Below are 18,591 nucleotides of genomic sequence, written 5' to 3'. Positions count from 1 at the left end.
TTTGTTCCGGAAACCATAATATTTTACTTCCGTGGACGACGCTGGATGACGACTTGATGCCACGGTTGTTATCTTCCACCCACGGAGCCGCGGGACGGCCGGGGAGGGTGGTTTTCTGACCTGACGATTTTATGGCTCCATCTTGGGGTGCAGACGACATGTTAATGTATTGGGGAGCCGCCGCTGGTCAGTGACCCCGCGCATTAGCAATGGCGCCATTAAACGCCGCTGTCAATCAGAGCTCGGCCTCTGCACTTGTTGCACGGATGGCGCCGGCCGGTAGGGACCCGCCTCCACCGCCGAGGGGTGAGGAGGATTATACTTTACAGAAGACAGGTCAAGTCTTAAAGGGGCGGCCTCATGTCGTCAGGGGGTAAAACCGAAAATGTCTACACACAAGTAACTGCTACGATTCCTTTATTAAGAACCCTCTCTGAGATCAAGATTTGGAGACTGGGAATTTGCTTGTTACTGCTCTGTTGCCAAGATTCCCGGCCACCTCTACTGTGTACCGGAGGCGGCCAGTCTGCATGGAAAGGAGCGCAGCACTTACAAGCACCGTGTTATAGAGTTTGTAAGCGATGCTCTGAATCTGGTCATATCTCCCCGACTCCCGCGCTCCTCCCGATGCATCCAACATCGGAGGGCGCAGTTCTGACCGGCGCGGTAACCCCTGCTTCTAATGGTCTATAATTGTAAGTTATCCCCCAGTTCACTGATCGCCGGAGGACCACCCGAAATCCGGAGAATGGCGCTCTGCAGCATCAGTCCACAACACACAGCCGCCACGCACTATGTGGAGGCTGCACGCGGTATCTCCGGCAGTCATCAGGTTGGTGGGACCCCCGGTAATTAGTAAATTAGGGGGATTACAACCTCATTACTAAGGGCAGAAGCCGCAGAAGATCTCACCTGGAACTGGAGAAGGACAGAACTTGTGGGACTGACTCAAAGCTGGTGAGACTGATGAAGGTCTGCGGAGAAAAGAGGAGACGTCATCACACGAGGACTGGGAACCGGCCGCCACCATACTGCAGTGTACATCGCTGCCTCCTGTGGCGCTCTGCCGGCAGCTTCTCAGGGGCCACAATGCTGTCATGCCAGCCCCCCGGCCTACAGTGCCCGCACCAGTGACTGAACGTGGACAGTTCCCTACATGGGGGGGGGGGAAGGTGGGGGGTGTCCCTCAGTCATTTCTCAAGGACTCTGGGCCCCAGTCTGCAGCGGCCGTCCTCACCTGCATACAGTGCAGCACGCTCTGCGGCTTGTCCTTCAGGGAGAACCTCGGCAGGAGGCGCAGGAAGTTGTTCAGGAGGAGGAGGATGGAGTCTCTGATGTTCTTCAGGTCGTGAGTGGAGAAGAAGAGGTCGTCCTCCGACTCCTCCTCCAATAAGTCGCTCATCTGAAAACAAAACATGGAAGCGATGGATCGCACGGATCAGACCACAAATCCACCCACCCGCCCTCCGCACCACAAAGCCACCCGCCCGCCGGCCCTCCGCACCACACGGCCCTCCGCACCACACGGCCCTCCGCACCACACGGCCCTCCGCACCACACGGCCCTCCGCACCACACGGCCCTCCGCACCACACGGCCCTCCGCACCACACGGCCCGCCGGCCCTCCGCACCACACGGCCCGCCGGCCCTCCGCACCACACGGCCCGCCGGCCCTCCGCACCACACGGCCCGCCGGCCCTCCGCACCACACGGCCCGCCGGCCCTCCGCACCACACGGCCCGCCGGCCCTCCGCACCACACGGCCCGCCGGCCCTCCGCACCACACGGCCCGCCGGCCCTCCACACCACACGGCCCGCCGGCCCTCCACACCACACGGCCCGCCGGCCCTCCACACCACACGGCCCGCCGGCCCTCCACACCACACGGCCCGCCGGCCCTCCACACCACACGGCCCTCCACACCACACGGCCTGCCGGCCCACTACAGCAGCTCCGGTTATACCTCAGAGTCAGTCTGGCGCGGCGGCCTGGGACGCTTCCTTCCTCCGCGGTTGGTCCCCTGCGAGCTCTTGGTGGCGTCCTTCTTCCTCTTGCGGCTGCTCTCTGGGTCCTGGGGCCAGCACTTTTCCAGGCAGTTCACACATTTATCAAACAGGACGGGGTGAAACACCTGATTGACGACACTTCCTGCCACAGACAAGAGCGGCACCGATGTAACGGGCAAAGTCAGCGCCCCCCGCTGCGCTATACTGGACCTCACAGGCAGAACAGAACCGGAGGTGCTCAGCACAGACCTCGCGGGAAAGGGCAGCTCTGGGCGACCACATAGACATGGCGCCGGCCGGGTACTGGGAGAAGGATGGGGGCAGCGAGCGCTCACCTGGGATCTCCAGCAGCAGGAAGTACACGCCGGCGGCGCGGAGCCCCAGCATCCTCTGCATGGCCGCCGCACTCTTCTTCTCTCCCGCCTGGATGAAGTGGTAGAGGACGGCCACCAGCGAGTTACAGCAGACGTCATTCTCCGAGAACAGGACCCAGGCGCTCTGCAGGAAGCGCAGCTTTCAGACCGGCGCTCAGCGGAGCAGCGCTCACCAGGTGGCGGCTCACACCCTTACCGGGGACGTCTCCTGATCAGACGCAAACGGCAGAAGACCCTCGTACACTTCATTCAGCACCTCCAGACCGTTCTCCACAATCTCCGACTCCACACGAGGATCCAGCGGCTCCGTCTCTGTGAAGTCCAAATCCCACACAGACTCCACCCAGCCTGCAAGAGGAGGAGCAGTGTAACGTCTGTACAGGGGCAGAATGGTGAGCGCAGCTCTGGAGTATAACACAGGAGAAGTGATGTATGTGCACAGTGACCGCAGCAGCAGAATAGTGAGTGCAGCTCTGGAGTATAATACAGGAGGTAACTCAGGATCAGTAATGTATGTACACAGTGACTGCACCAGCAGAATAGTGAGTGCAGCTCCGGAGTATAATACAGGAGGTAACTCAGGATCAGTAATGTATGTACACAGTGACTGCACCAGCAGAATAGTGAGTGCAGCTCTGGGGTATAATACAGGAGGTAACTCAGGATCAGTAATGTAATGTATGTACACAATGACTGCACCAGCAGAATAGTGAGTGCAGCTCTGGAGTATAATACAGGAGGTAACTCAGGATCAGTAATGTAATGTATTGTACACAGTGACTGCACCAGCAGAATAGTGAGTGCAGCTCTGGGGTATAATACAGGAGGTAACTCAGGATCAGTAATGTAATGTATGTACACAGTGACTGCACCAGCAGAATAGTGAGTGCAGCTCTGGAGTATAATACAGGAGGTAACTCAGGATCAGTAATGTAATGTATGTACACAGTCACTGCACCAGCAGAATAGTGAGTGCAGCTCTGGAGTATAATACAGGAGGTAACTCAGGATCAGTAATGTAATGTATGTACACAGTGACTGCACCAGCAGAATAGTGAGTGCAGCTCTGGAGTATAATACAGGAGGTAACTGAGGATCAGTAATGTAATGTATATACACAGTGACTGCACCAGCAGAATAGTGAGTGCAGCTCTGGAGTATAATACAGGAGGTAACTCAGGATCAGTAATGTAATGCATGTACACAGTGACTGCACCAGCAGAATAGTGAGTGCAGCTCTGGAGTATAATACAGGAGGTAACTCAGGATCAGTAATGTAATGCATGTACACAGTGACTGCACCAGCAGAATAGTGAGTGCAGCTCTGCAGTATAATACAGGAGGTAACTCAGTATCAGTAATGTAATGTATGTACACAGTGACTGCACCAGCAGAATAGTGAGTGCAGCTCTGGAGTATAATACAGGAGGTAACTCAGGATCAGTAATGTAATGCATGTACACAGTGACTGCACCAGCAGAATAGTGAGTGCAGCTCTGCAGTATAATACAGGAGGTAACTCAGGATCAGTAATGTAATGTATGTACACAGTGACTGCACCAGCAGAATAGTGAGTGCAGCTCTGGAGTATAATACAGGAGGTAACTCAGGATCAGTGATGTAATGTATGTACACAGTGACTGCCCCAGCAGTAATAATAGTGAGTGCAGCTCTGGAGTACAATACTGGACACTATATAGCAGCAGCACTGTGTCTGTCCGCTGGGAGCTGCAGTTGGACAGACTCACTTTTCCTCAGGCTCCGGAGCCCGCACCGGCCCAGCGCCTCCAGCAGTATCGCCTCCTTGTCCGCCATCTTCCGGTGCTCTCCGCAGACACCGCCGCTTTCGTTAGTAGTTGACCAGCGCCAAAACCCAACACGAATTCACCAATCAAACAACGCAACGTCATCACTATGCTTCGCCTTTAACCAATGAGAGCAGATGACTGAAAAGAACGTGTAACGGCCATCTCTTGTACTGGCTAAAGGTCCGTTTTAGTGAAGGATGCCCAAAAGCAAGATGGCGCTCCATAGGTACGTCATCAGCACGCTCCCATAGGCCTTGACGCCTGCGCACTGCTTCTGGTTGGCAGTGCGGGGATCATAGTGGTGACTGGCAGGACGGTGACGTGCGGCGTCATGCAGGCCGAGCTGTGCGCTTGCGCACTGCGCTGAACATCCAGGAGCGGAGACCGGGCGCTGTGGGTAATCGGTGCTGTCAGCCGCCTGTACCGGGCCCTCGTCTCCGCCGCAGCCATGAGCTTCTTCGGCTTCGGGCCGGCCGCGGAGCTGGACATCACGCTGACGGATGCGGAGAGCCGCCGGCGGGTGGAGCACAAGACGGAGGACGGCAAGAAGGAGAAATATTTCCTCTTCTATGACGGGGAGACCGTGTCCGGCCGCGTCACCGTCACCCTGCGCAGCCCGGGCAAGAGGCTGGAGCACCAGGGGCTGAAGATCGAGTTCATCGGGCAGATCGGTGAGAGGGCGGGGCTGTGTGCACGGGGACTACAGGTGCCAGCAATGCCAGGGGGACTACAGGTGCCAGCAATGCCAGGGGGACTGCAGGCGCCAGCAATGCCAGGGGGACTGCAGGTGCCAGCAATGCCAGGGGACTACAGGTGCCAGCAATGCCAGGGGGACTACAGGTGCCAGCAATGCCAGGGGGACTACAGGTGCCAGCAATGCCAGGGGGACTACAGGTGCCAGCAATGCCAGGGGACTACAGGTGCCAGCAATGCCAGGGGACTACAGGTGCCAGCAATGCCAGGGGGACTACAGGTGCCAGCAATGCCAGGGGACTACAGGTGCCAGCAATGCCAGGGGACTACAGGTGCCAGCAATGCCAGGGGACTACAGGTGCCAGCAATGCCAGGGGGACTACAGGTGCCAGCAATGCCAGGGGGACTACAGGTGCCAGCAATGCCAGGGGGACTACAGGTGCCAGCAATGCCAGGGGGACTACAGGTGCCAGCAATGCCAGGGGACTACAGGTGCCAGCAATGCCAGGGGGACTACAGGTGCCAGCAATGCCAGGGGACTACAGGTGCCAGCAATGCCAGGGGACTACAGGTGCCAGCAATGCCAGGGGACTACAGGTGCCAGCAATGCCAGGGGGACTACAGGTGCCAGCAATGCCAGGGGGACTACAGGTGCCAGCAATGCCAGGGGGACTACAGGTGCCAGCAATGCCAGGGGGACTACAGGTGCCAGCAATGCCAGGGGGACTACAGGTGCCAGCAATGCCAGGGGGACTACAGGTGCCAGCAATGCCAGGGGACTACAGGTGCCAGCAATGCCAGGGGGACTACAGGTGCCAGCAATGCCAGGGGGACTACAAGAGCCAGCAATGCCAGGGGGACTACAGGTGCCAGCAATGCCAGGGGGACTACAGGTGCCAGCAATGCCAGGGGGACTACAAGAGCCAGCAATGCCAGGGGACTACAGGTGCCAGCAATGCCAGGGGGACTACAAGAGCCAGCAACGCCAGGGGGACTACAGGTGCCGGCAATGCCAGGGGGACTACAAGAGCCAGCAATGCCAGGGGACTACAGGTGCCAGCAATGCCAGGGGGACTACAAGAGCCAGCAACGCCAGGGGGACTACAAGAGCCAGCAATGCCAGGGGGACTACAGGTGCCAGCAATGCCAGGGGGACTACAAGAGCCAGCAATGCCAGGGGGACTACAGGTGCCAGCAATGCCAGGGGGACTACAAGAGCCAGCAATGCCAGGGGACTACAGGTGCCAGCAATGCCAGGGGACTACAGGTGCCAGCAACGCCAGGGGACTACAGGTGCCAGCAATGCCAGGGGGACTACAAGAGCCAGCAATGCCAGGGGACTACAGGTGCCAGCAATGCCAGGGGGACTACAGGTGCCAGCAATGCCAGGGGGACTACAGGTGCCAGCAATGCCAGGGGGACTACAGGTGCCAGCAATGCCAGGGGGACTACAGGTGCCAGCAATGCCAGGGGGACTACAGGTGCCAGCAATGCCAGGGGACTACAGGTGCCAGCAATGCCAGGGGGACTACAGGTGCCAGCAATGCCAGGGGGACTACAGGTGCCAGCAATGCCAGGGGGACTACAGGTGCCAGCAATGCCAGGGGGACTACAGGTACCAGCAATGCCAGGGGGACTACAGGTGCCAGCAATACCAGGGGACTACAGGTGCCAGCAATGCCAGGGGGACTACAGGTGCCAGCAACGCCAGGGGACTACAGGTGCCAGCAATGCCAGGGGGACTACAGGTGCCAGCAATGCCAGGGGGACTACAGGTGCCAGCAATGCCAAGGGACTACAGGTGCCAGCAATGCCAGGGGGACTACAGGTGCCAGCAACGCCAGGGGGGCTACAGGTGCCAGCAATGCCAGGGGACTACAGGTGCCAGCAATGCCAGGGGACTACAGGTGCCAGCAATGCCAGGGGACTACAGGTGCCAGCAATGCCAGGGGACTACAGGTGCCAGCAATGCCAGGGGGACTACAGGTGCCAGCAACGCCAGGGGGACTACAGGTGCCAGCAACGCCAGGGGGACTACAGGTGCCAGCAACGCCAGGGGGACTACAAGAGCCAGCAACGCCAGGGGGACTACAAGAGCCAGCAACGCCAGGGGGACTACAAGAGCCAGCAACGCCAGGGGGACTACAGGTGCCAGCAATGCCAGGGGGACTACAGGTGCCAGCAATGCCAGGGGGACTACAGGTGCCAGCAATGCCAGGGGGACTACAGGTGCCAGCAATGCCAGGGGGACTACAGGTGCCAGCAATGCCAGGGGGACTACAGGTGCCAGCAATGCCAGGGGGACTACAGGTGCCAGCAATGCCAGGGGACTACAGGTGCCAGCAACGCCAGGGGGACTACAGGTGCCAGCAACGCCAGGGGGACTACAGGTGCCAGCAACGCCAGGGGGACTACAGGTGCCAGCAACGCCAGGGGGACTACAGGTGCCAGCAACGCCAGGGGGACTACAGGTGCCAGCAACGCCAGGGGGACTACAGGTGCCAGCAACGCCAGGGGGACTACAGGTGCCAGCAACGCCAGGGGGACTACAGGTGCCAGCAACGCCAGGGGACTACAGGTGCCAGCAATGCCAGGGGGGCTACAGGTGCCAGCAATGCCAGGGGGGCTACAGGTGCCAGCAATGCCAGGGGGACTACAGGTGCCAGCAATGCCAGGGGGACTACAGGTGCCAGCAATGCCAGGGGACTACAGGTGCCAGCAATGCCAGGGGGGCTACAGGTGCCAGCAATGCCAGGGGGGCTACAGGTGCCAGCAATGCCAGGGGGACTGCAGGTGCCAGCAATGCCAGGGGGACTGCAGGTGCCAGCAATGCCAGGGGGGACTACAGGTGCCAGCAATGCCAGGGGGACTACAGGTGCCAGCAATGCCAGGGGACTACAGGTGCCAGCAATGCCAGGGGACTACAGGTGCCAGCAATGCCAGGGGGGACTACAGGTGCCAGCAATGCCAGGGGGGTCTACAGGTGCCAGCAATGCCAGGGGGGACTACAGGTGCCAGCAATGCCAGGGGGACTACAGGTGCTAGCAATGCCAGGGGGACTACAGGTGCCAGCAATGCCAGGGGGACTACAGGTGCCAGCAATGCCAGGGGGACTACAGGTGCCAGCAATGCCAGGGGGACTACATGTGCCAGCAACGCCAGGGGGACTGCAGGTGCCAGCAACGCCAGGGGGACTGCAGGTGCCAGCAACGCCAGGGGGACTGCAGGTGCCAGCAACGCCAGGGGGACTGCAGGCGCCAGCAACGCCAGGGGGACTGCAGGCGCCAGCAACGCCAGGGGGACTGCAGGCGCCAGCAACGCCAGGGGGACTGCAGGCGCCAGCAACGCCAGGGGGACTACAGGTGCCAGCAATGCCAGGGGGGGCCACAAGAGCCAGCAACGCCAGGGGGGGCCACAAGAGCCAGCGACGCCAGGGGGGACCACAAGAGCCAGCGACGCCAGGGGGGACCACAAGAGCCAGCGACGCCAGAGGGGACTACAGGTGCCATCGACGCCAGGGGGACTACAGGTGCCATCGACGCCAGGGGGACTACAGGTGCCAGGAACGCCAGGGGGACTACAAGAGCCAGCAATGCCGGGGGGACTGCAGGTGCCAGGAACGCCAGGGGGACTACAAGAGTCAGCAACGCCAGGGGGACTACAGGTGCCAGGAACGTCAGGGGGGACTACAGGAGCCAGCAGAGCAAACAGGCACTACAAGTACCAGTAATACCATGGGCAGCCGGGGACTACAGGTGCCAGCAGTGTTGCCGGGCTGTCGGCATGCTGGGAGTTGTAGTTGTGCCCTTGGTCTCCGGGGCTCGGCCCATCCTCCGGCCCCGGGGTACACAGCGGCCCCTGTACTGCGCTCCGGCCTGTGTGATCCCCGCTGATAGAGGAAGACGTCTTGTTATTCTTCTCCTGGTAAACATCTCCCACCTCAAAGAGTGAATGTTCCCGGACCCCGGCCTCCCGCCGCCCCCTCCTCCGCCCGGGAGAGGGGAAGCAGCTGCTGATCTGAGGTCACTGCTGGACCCGCAGGCGACGGCTTCATACGCTGCGTCCATCCGCCAGACCGTGCACTGCAGCATGTGGAGCGCTCATCCTGAGCCAGCTGCTTCAGGAACAGAATGCCAGAACGACAGTGAAAACTGACGCAAAGTAGAAATAGAAGTTAGGCTACTTTCACACTTGTGTTGTTTTCCTTCCGTTACAATCCGCCCTTTTGGAAAACAGCGGAATCCGTTAACGGATTCTGCTGTTTCCCATAGACTTGTATGGGTGACGGATTGTACCAAAAGGACCTGCGTTGCTTCCGCTGGGCGACGCTCCGTTGCTTCCGCCCAGCGGGAGGAACGCAGCATGTAACGTTGTTTTGAGCAGCGGAATCCTCTGGATTTCACTGCGCATGCTCTTCTTTTTTTTTTTTTTTTAAATCACAAACTTTATTGTGGCTTGCGGTGGCCGAACATTAAGCTCAGCGCCCGGCCGTCGGCAAGTGACAGCGCTCAGCTGATCACCTGGCGGTCGGCTGCAGGGAGGGATCAGCTGATCGTTCACAATATGGGGAGATAAGGTATGTACACCAGTGACTATGTAAGGGGGATACATGGAATAGCAGAAACTGCTGTGTGAATACTGACATGAAAAATCCAATAGCTATATGTAAGAATGAAAATGTGAAAAATGGAACCTGCATTACTGCCATGAACAAAGGAATAAAGAGAAATTTAGCTACTGAATTGATCAATGCAATAGAGCCCCAAGGGGCTCTATTGCATTGATCAATTCAGTAGCTAAATTTCTCTTGATTCCTATGTTCATGGCAGTAATGCAGGTTCCATTTTTCACATTCACTCTTGCATATAGCTATTGGATTTTTCATGTCAGTATTCACACAGCAGTTTCTGCTATTCCATGTATCCCCCTTACATAGTCACTGGTGTGCATACCTTATCTCCCCATAGTGATGTTTTTTTAGGTTTTTTGCACCCAGTTCAGACTTAGAATGGTGTTCCAAACATTATTCGTTATTGATCGTTCACAATAGTCTGCCGCCGGTAAAACTGTATAAAAAAAAAAAAAATCAAAACTGATTCCGTTGTTTTGCAGCATCCGTTGCATCCGTCACACAACGCAAGAGTGAAACTAGCCTCAGGTGTACAGGGCATTCAGGCTCTGGGGAAAGCTGGGTGACCGGACACACTATGGGCAAAGATTAATAGAAGTAGATTGCAGCATGGACAGGATCGTCAATAAATAATAATAATAATCTTTATTTCTATAGCGCCAACATATTCCGCAGCGCTTTACAATTCAGGAGGCTCATATACATAAACATATACAAACAAGTAACAATTATAGAAGAAGAAAATACACGCTGCCTCCTCCTCTCTTCCAAGTCCTCGCTGTAGACTCCTCCTCCTCTCTTCCGCGCCCCCGCTGTAGACTCCTCCTCCTCTCTTCCGCGCCCCCGCTGTAGACTCCTCCTCCTCTCTTCCGCGCCCCCGCTGTAGACTCCTCCTCCTCTCTTCCGCGCCCCCGCTGTAGACTCCTCCTCCTCTCTTCCGCGCCCCCGCTGTAGACTCCTCCTCCTCTCTTCCGCGCCCCCGCTGTAGACTCCTCCTCCTCTCTTCCGCGCCCCCGCTGTAGACTCCTCCTCCTCTCTTCCGCGCCCCCGCTGTAGACTCCTCCTCCTCTCTTCCGCGTCCCCGCTGTAGACTCCTCCTCCTCTCTTCCGCGCCCCCGCTGTAGACTCCTCCTCCTCTCTTCCGCGCCCCCGCTGTAGACTCCTCCTCCCCTCTTCCGCGCCCCCGCTGTAGACTCCTCCTCCCCTCTTTCGCGCCCCCCGCTGTAGACTCCTCCTCCCCTCTTTCGCGCCCCCCGCTGTAGACTCCTTGCCCCCGCTGTCGACGCCTCGTCCGCGCCCCCGCTGTCGACGCCTCGTCCGCGCCCCCGCTGTCGACGCCTCGTCCCCGCTGTCGACGCTTCGTCCGCGCCCCCGCTGTCGACGCCTCCCCTCTTCCGCGCCCCCTCGTCGCCTCCCCTCTTCCGCGCCCTCTCGTCTCCTTTCTTCTGCGCCCTTGCAATAGACGCCGCCTCCTCTGTTCCGCGTCCTCTCGTCTCCTCTCTTCCGCGCCCTCTCGTCGCCTCCTCTCTTCCGCGTCCCCACTGTAGACTCTTCCTCCTCTGTTCCGTGCCCTCACCCTTCTCTTTTCTTCCTCAGAGTTGTACTATGACCGTGGAAACCACCACGAGTTTGTGTCGCTGGTGAAGGACCTGGCGCGCCCCGGGGAGCTGTCCCAGTCGCAGAGCTTTGACTTTGAGTTCACGCACGTGGAGAAGCCGTACGAGTCGTACACTGGGCAGAACGTGAAGCTGCGGTACGGATCCTGGGAATGTGGAAATAAAAGGGGCTGTTCATTGGCCGTGAATGGGAAGATCGGTTCCATCCTGTGCTTCTCACAGCTGGAGGTCTGGTACAGTTGTACCCAGTGTCATGCTCCGGTGCTGACACTGTGTTGCTGCAGATGGATCCGGACTGCAGTAATGGCGGAGGCCGGTGTTTGGCGGGCGGGTGCGTATTCTGCCGGTCTCACCTCTGCCGCTCTCGCCCGTCCAGGTATTTCCTGCGCGCCACGCTCAGCCGCCGGCTCAATGACGTGGGGAAGGAGATGGATATCGTGGTGCACACGCTGAGCACGTACCCGGAGCTGAACTCCTCCATCAAGATGGAGGTGGGGATCGAGGATTGTCTGCACATCGAGTTCGAGTACAACAAGTCCAAGTAAGTCTGCGCCCGCCGCACTCCTCGGGGTGACGTCCGGTCACTCTTAGTCCAGAACATTCCAGATTATCGGAATTATGGAAATGCCAAATAGTCCCTAATCGTAGCTGTCACGTGGAATCAGAATGCATCGTCCATTGCACCCAGCACCGCCGGCGTCACCGCGGCACGAGCTGATAGATCCGCATCCGCTCCGCCAATTTCCTGATTTTTTTTTTTTACCCTCTGAACGCCGCCCTGTGTTCTCCCGTAACAGGTATCACCTTAAAGACGTGATCGTGGGGAAGATCTACTTCCTTCTGGTGCGGATCAAGATCAAACACATGGAGATCGATATCATCAAGCGGGAGACGACGGGCACCGGACCCAACGTCTACCACGAAAACGACACCATCGCAAAGTACGAGATCATGGACGGAGCGCCGGTGCGAGGTACCAGCAATGTCCGCCGGGGCGGCTGCTCGTGAGATACCGACTCCTGGGGGCCGTCACCCAGCTTTTCCAAACTCCTGAACTGCAATCCTGCCCTACAGTAATCTCCCTGCTCCAATGTAATGTATTCAGGAGCCTGGAAAAGCTGGGTGACGTGTGCGGACGGCGGGCATATTGTCAGTCACTGCAAAATGGAGTTGGGTGATCAGATTTGACGCCTGCGGTAATTTTTCGCCTCGTCTTGTAGGTGAATCCATCCCCATCCGGCTGTTCCTGGCGGGATACGAACTGACCCCAACCATGAGGGACATCAACAAGAAGTTCAGCGTGCGCTATTACCTCAACCTAGTGCTGATCGACGAAGAGGAGAGGCGCTACTTCAAACAGCAGGCGAGCACCCCTCCCCTCCTGTGTCAGGAGCGAGCACCCTCCCCCCCCCCCTCCTGTGTCAGGAGCGAGCACCCTCCCCCCCCCCCCCTCCTGTGTCAGGAGCGAGCACCCCTCCCCTCCTGTGTCAGGAGCGAGCACCCTCCCCCCCCTCCTGTGTCAGGAGCGAGCACCCTCCCCCCCCCTCCTGTGTCAGGAGCGAGCGCTCCCTCCCCCCCTCCTGTGTCAGGAGCGAGCGCTCCCTCCCCCCCTCCTGTGTCAGGAGCGTGCGCCCCCCCCCCTCCTGTGTCAGGTGCGAGTACCCCCTTCCCCATGTCAGGAGCGAGCATCCACCCCCCCCCCCCCTTCCCCCTCCGTGTCAGGAGCGAGCGTCCGCCCCCCCATGTCAGGAGCAAGTGTCCCGTCTCCCCGTGGCAGGAGCGAGCGGCGCATGTGCGGCTCCGATGGAGGACTCTGTACGGGGCACAATCGTCTCTTATGGGCCCTGTGGATCCAGAAATTGCCGCTCTCCCTGTGGAAGCCGTGACCGCGCTGTGTGGACGTCACAGGACCTGAGGTTTGGGACCTGATGGGAGGCGCTGTTCAGTCACCGGCGCCAATCGCGGACTTCAGCAGTCGTGTGATATCTGCACGGAGCGGCCATTGCTTCTGGCTTTCAGCGCTGATGGACTGTGTACACCTCCCCCCACTCAAAACTAAACTTAATGGCCGATAACTCTTTAAAGGGACGCCCCTATCTCTGGTGGTCCCCACTGTGGCTGGGCGTGTCACCGTCCAGGTGCCACATGCCGCGGCATCAGTGAGGTCCCCACGTGATGGTGTACCCCGGCGATTGTGCTTGCTACTTGCTGACGGGTTCCCCGCTGACCCCCTTTGTCTTCTCTCTCCTCCAGGAGGTCGTGTTATGGCGCAAAGGAGACATCGTGCGGAAGAGCATGTCCCACCAGGCCGCCATCGCCTCTCAGAGATTCGAGGGAACGCACCCCGATAACCGGCCTCAGCACGGGGGGGCGGCCGCAGGAGACCAGGAGAACGAGTGACCCTGCTCAGCGGGAGAACGGCTGCATCAGTGACTAAACAGACTCTCGGAGCCCACCCGTCCACACCCGCGCCCCCCACGGACACTTGGTGGGTCCAGCTGGCGGAGGGGCGAGGCCGGCGTCTCTTACCGGGCCGGCTGTCCGTTCCTCTTGCTGCTACTTGTGTAATATAGGGGTGGGGAGGGGGGGAGGGGAACGAGCTGGCCCCTTAACCCCTTGTGTTTATACTTTTTATGATCTCATTGGCTTGTCCTTGTCACAGGGGGTCCCGCCATCGAAGCCCCCCACACACCGGGACTGAGCACCCATATAAGTGCCCCCTTCACCCCGTGGTTGTAGTTAGTGCTGGCCTCCGATTATTGGTGCCCAAATAGGACCCGTCCGTCTGTTCCAAGCGCCTCCCGCCTGTGTATGTGACCACCGGGGGCAGCGTCTCTCTGCTTTACCCCCTCCCCCCGTAATCAGAGCCCGGACCTGCTCCATTATATACAGCCGGATATCGGGGAGGTGTGCGATGAGCCCCGCAATGATGGCCGCTGGCTCTTAAAGGGACAGACACGTCGCTGCCTTACCGTCAGTGAAGAGCAGCGGGGCGGAGGGCAGGTAATAATTCCGGAGCAGCGCCCGTATTGTGTGGGGGTCCCGGCTCTGTTTTCTCCCCCAGCAGTGGATGAGGCCCGAGCACGGCGACATTGCATCTGATTGTGACCGGCGACAGACTGCGGTGGATTGTCTGTCGCCGGTCACAACTCGATTGCCATAGATTTGCCTGCATGTCACCTGCGCTCAGTAGTGATCGGGGGTCCGGGAGGGCCTGCACTACATATTAGTCATCAAACTGCAGGACACAGTCTGTAGTGGCTGATAACAGAGAACGAAAACGTGTGGGCACCTGGCAGGAGCTTTGGACAATTAGGTAGTGGCGGCTATGGCCGTGGCGCTGGTCATGTGTCGCTCGGCCACTAGAGGGCACCGAGACGAGCAAGGTGCCACGGACCATTGTTGCAGCCTCGGTACGTTGCAGGTCGCATGTCCACTTGCCTTACGCTGCAGCGTCGCAGCCATCTTTGGCCTCCTGACCTCTCGTGGTCGCATGCCAGCCATCGCCATCTCGTATGGTGTGGGTCATGTGATGATGCAGAGGTCCTGACTGCGGAGTCCACCAGGTGCCGACATTAACTCATTCATGATGGTTTAATATAAGCTAAAAAATGGAGAGGGGGGGGGGGGGGGATTTCTCATCTCTTAAAAGGGACGGCGCATGGATCAGAGGGGGCGGTGACCTATGGGACCCCACCAGACCCCAGGAGTGAAGCGTGCCGGGGTCAGTGCTGCGGTGCCTTTACCGTTTTCCGTGCACAGCGCTGCCATCCCTGTGAATCAGCAAGTGCACCTTTATTCTCTGGGTGGGTGGGGGTCCCAGAGATCGGACCCCCACAATTACGTTATATGTTTGCATACCTCTTATTAGAACTGGAACGTTTAGGGACGGGGGAGAGGGACGTTCCCATCCTCTTTGGTGGACGGTTGTACAATGTGGGCTTCTTCTGCACCGGCACGGACTGTAAACAGCCGACCAGTGACCTGATGGATCACCCTCCTATAGGAACTGAAGGGGTTAAATTAAAGGGCCACACATCCGATCAGGCCTCCTTGGACAAGTGCATCTCCTTATCGGCATCTCTTCCCTACAGGAAAAGCTGAATCTCATCGGAAGACGCCATCGTCCTCTGCAGCGACCAAACTCCGCACCGCGGCGCCATCGCTTTTATATACAAAAGGGCATTACACTGCGCTTCTAATGAAGGTCGCTCCGCGCTCCTGACAAATCCAGAGCCCCCCGGGAATAAGAGTTCTGGAGCATCTCTCCATCTGCCATCCCTCTGTTGTTCTTCCTGGAAGACCATTTTGCCTCTTTTTTTTTAAGTGGGGTGCGTTCATTAATAGTGGGAACGCCCAGCTGTCAATCATTTCCAGGAGGGGTAAAAGAGGATCGGCGCAAACCAGAATTCTTACATGGGGAACATAAGTATTTACTAAATTCAATGTCGATTATCCTGCAAATGGCCGCTCCTGCAGAATCCGGTCTCCACGCGCCCGCACCTCGCCATGTCCCGTTTTTGTGCACCGCGCAGTATTCTTTTCTAGCCGCCATTTACGTTTACAAAAAAATTTCAAAGGAAGCAATTTTCTTTTCACTTTGACATCAAATCCATTGCAAAGACGGCAATGGACCAAACTATGGAGCGGCGGGAGCCAAGCTCAGTATATACCGTATACCGCTGGCATGCCCCTCCCCCATGTTATGTCTGGAAGGGTGAGAGGCGGCAGTATCAGTATTTATAGTTTTATGTTAAAATAATAAAATGTATAAAACAAAGTCCCAGTATTTCACGGTTTCCCGGGGTACAGTAACGGGCACGGCCGCTACCCCAATACATGATATATTACAGTGTATTTATTAGGTGGGCACTGATGTATTGCGCTTTGCACCCATGGACGTGCCTCTGACCCTACTATTAGATTGTAAGCTCTTGGGAGCCAGGACGTGAGGACGACCATGCTACAGACTGACTAGGAACATTGACACATTGCAGAGAGGTTCGCCCTGGATCCGGAGATCGGCCTCCATTCCAACTGCAGTGTTTATTTCCCATGGTTCATTGTGTTATAAATGTCTATTTTACATTGTTTTTATTAGTCTCAGATTAAACAATGTCTCAGACCAGCGAGAGTGCTCATTGGGTGGAGGGGGTGCTGCTGGGGTGGGAGGGGGCTCACTGAGTGGAGAGAGTCCTGCTGGGGTGGAGGGGGTCCTACTGGGATGGAGAGGGTCCTACTGGGGTGGAGAGGGTCCTGCTGGGGTGGAGGGCGGTCTTACTGGGGTGGAGGGGGTCCTGCTGGGGTGGGGGGGGCTCACGGGGTGGAGGGGGTCCTGCTGGGGTGGAAGGGGGTCTTACTGGGGTGGAGGGGGTCCTGCTGGGGTGCGGGAGGCTCACGGGGTGGAGGGGGGTCTTACTGGGGTGGAGGGGGTCCTACGGGGTGGAGGGGAGGCTCATTGGGTGGAGGGGGTGCTGCTGGGGTGGGGGGGTCCTGCTGGGGTGGAGGGGGCTCACGGAGTGGAGAGAGTCCTGCTGGGGAGGAGGGGGTCCTGCTGGGATGGAGAGGGTGCTGCTGGGGTGGCTCACAGGGTGGAGTGGGTCCTCCTGGGGGGGAGGGGGGTCCTGCTGGGGTGGAGGGGGGTCTTACTGGGGTGGAGGGGGTCCTGCTGGGGTGGAAGGGGGTCTTATTGGGGTGGAGGGGGTCCTGCTGGGGTGCGGGGGGCTCACGGGGTGGAGGGGGGTCTTACTGGGGGGGAAGGGGGTCCTGCTGGGGTGGAGGGGAGGCTCATTGGGTGGAGGGGGTCCTGCTGGAGTGGAGGGGGGGGCTCACTGGGTGGTCCCGGAATGGTGCGAGTGCTCTTTGGTGGAGGGAGCAGTCCCAGGATGGTGCTGGTGCTCTTTAGTGGAGGGAGTGGTCCCGGGGTCGGTGCTCTTTGGTGGAGGGAGCGGTCCCGGTGTGGTGCAGGCGCTCTTTGGTGGAGGGAGCGGTCCCGGTGTGGTGCAGGCGCTCTTTGGTGGAGGGAGTGGTCCCGGTGTGGTGCAGGCGCTCTTTGGTGGAGGGAGTGGTCCCGGTGCGGTGCGGTTGCTCACTGTGCAGATTGACGCTCTTTCTGTAATGGCGTAATCATTGGGCAGGGGGCGCTCAGTGGTCCTAGGATGTTCCTAGATCACAGTTACTGCCCAAACCACCGACTCACAGACTAATGCTAATTTCCTGTGAGCAGTGCATTGTGGGAGCTTTCATTTATCTGCCGGTGTGACTGGATGCTGAACGCTCGTCAGCGCCCGATAATGGAGCAGACGTGGCCTGAAATCTGCGCAGGATCGGACCGCGCCGGATTGTCGTCTGCTGATTGTTGTATTTGTGCCTCTTTTCTGTCATTTTTTTTTTATGGGCCTAATTCTTTGCAGCTGTGCTTATCCATTTCTACAGTGCTGGCCAAAAGTATTGGCACCCCTGCAATTCTGTCAGATAATACTCAGTTTCTTCCTGAAAATGATTGCAATCGCAAATTCTTTTGTATTATCTTCATTTATTTTGCTTGCAATGAAAAAACACAAAAGAGAATGAAACAAAAATCAAATCATTGATCATTTCACACAAAACTCCAAAAATGGGCCAGACAAAAGTATTGGCACCCTTAGCCTAATACTTGGTTGCACCACGTTTAGCCAAAATAACTGCGCACAAACGGTTGCGGTAACCATCAATGAGTTTCTTACAATGCTCTGCTGGAATTTTAGACCATTCTTCTTTGGAAACTGCTCCAGGTCCCTGAGATTTGAAGGGGGCCTTCTCCAAACTGCCATTGTGAGATCTCTCCACAGGTGTTCTATGGGGTTCAGGTCTGGACTCATTTGCTGGCCACTTTAGTAGTCTCCAGTGCTTTCTCTCAAACCATTTTCTAGTGCTTTCTGAAGTGTGTTTTGGGTCATTGTCCTGCTGGAAGACCCATGACCTCTGAGGAAGACCCAGCTTTCTCACACTGGGCCCTACATTATGCTGCAAAATTTGTTGGTAGTCTTCAGACTTCATAATGCCATGCACACGGTCAAGCAGTCCAGTGCCAGAGGCAGCAAAGCAACCCCAAAACATCAGGGAACCTCCGCCATGATTGACTGTAGGGACTGTGTTCTTTTCTTTGAATGCCTCTTTTTTTTTTTCCTGTAAACTCTATGTTGATGGCTTTTCCCAAAAAGCTCTACTTTTGTCTCATCTGACCCGAGAACATTCTTCCAAAAAGTTTTAGGCTTTCTCAGGTAAGTTTTGGCAAACTCCAGCCTGGCTTTTTTATGTCTCGGGGTAAGAAGTGGGGTCTTCCTGGGTATCCTACCATACAGTCCCTTTTCATTCAGACGCCGACGGATAGTATGGGTTGGCACTGCTGTACCCTCGGACTGCAGGGCAGCTTGAACTTGTTTGGATGTTAGTCGAGGTTCTTTATCCACCATCCGCACAATC

The 18,591-nt window shown here is 57.7% G+C and overlaps 2 protein-coding genes across 2 annotated transcripts in view; one reads left to right on the top strand and one right to left on the bottom strand.

Moving 5' to 3' along the window:
- Window positions 1-4,241, bottom strand: part of NCAPD3 (non-SMC condensin II complex subunit D3) — a 30,748-nt gene extending 26,507 nt beyond the window's left edge. Inside the window, 6 exon segments of the mRNA XM_075329085.1 lie at window positions 913-974; window positions 1,238-1,402; window positions 1,964-2,148; window positions 2,342-2,504; window positions 2,577-2,728; window positions 4,129-4,241. Of these exon segments, the coding sequence (XP_075185200.1) occupies window positions 913-974; window positions 1,238-1,402; window positions 1,964-2,148; window positions 2,342-2,504; window positions 2,577-2,728; window positions 4,129-4,195 (794 nt within the window). The 5' untranslated portion in view covers window positions 4,196-4,241.
- Window positions 4,242-4,485: 244 nt separating this feature from the next.
- Window positions 4,486-16,252, top strand: VPS26B (VPS26 retromer complex component B). The gene is made up of 6 exons (XM_075329192.1): window positions 4,486-4,859; window positions 11,108-11,264; window positions 11,504-11,668; window positions 11,925-12,100; window positions 12,348-12,490; window positions 13,381-16,252. The coding sequence occupies exons 1-6, from the start codon at window positions 4,637-4,639 to the stop codon at window positions 13,525-13,527; spliced, it is 1,011 nt and encodes a 336-aa protein (XP_075185307.1). The 5' UTR covers window positions 4,486-4,636; the 3' UTR covers window positions 13,528-16,252.
- Window positions 16,253-18,591: the final 2,339 nt, after the last annotated feature.

The sequence above is a fragment of the Anomaloglossus baeobatrachus genome, chromosome 11, assembly GCF_048569485.1.
Source record: "Anomaloglossus baeobatrachus isolate aAnoBae1 chromosome 11, aAnoBae1.hap1, whole genome shotgun sequence".
NCBI lineage: Eukaryota > Metazoa > Chordata > Amphibia > Anura > Aromobatidae > Anomaloglossus > Anomaloglossus baeobatrachus.
The sequence above is the reverse complement of the archived record's forward strand: the minus strand, read 5'-3'. Positions and strand labels throughout refer to the sequence as shown.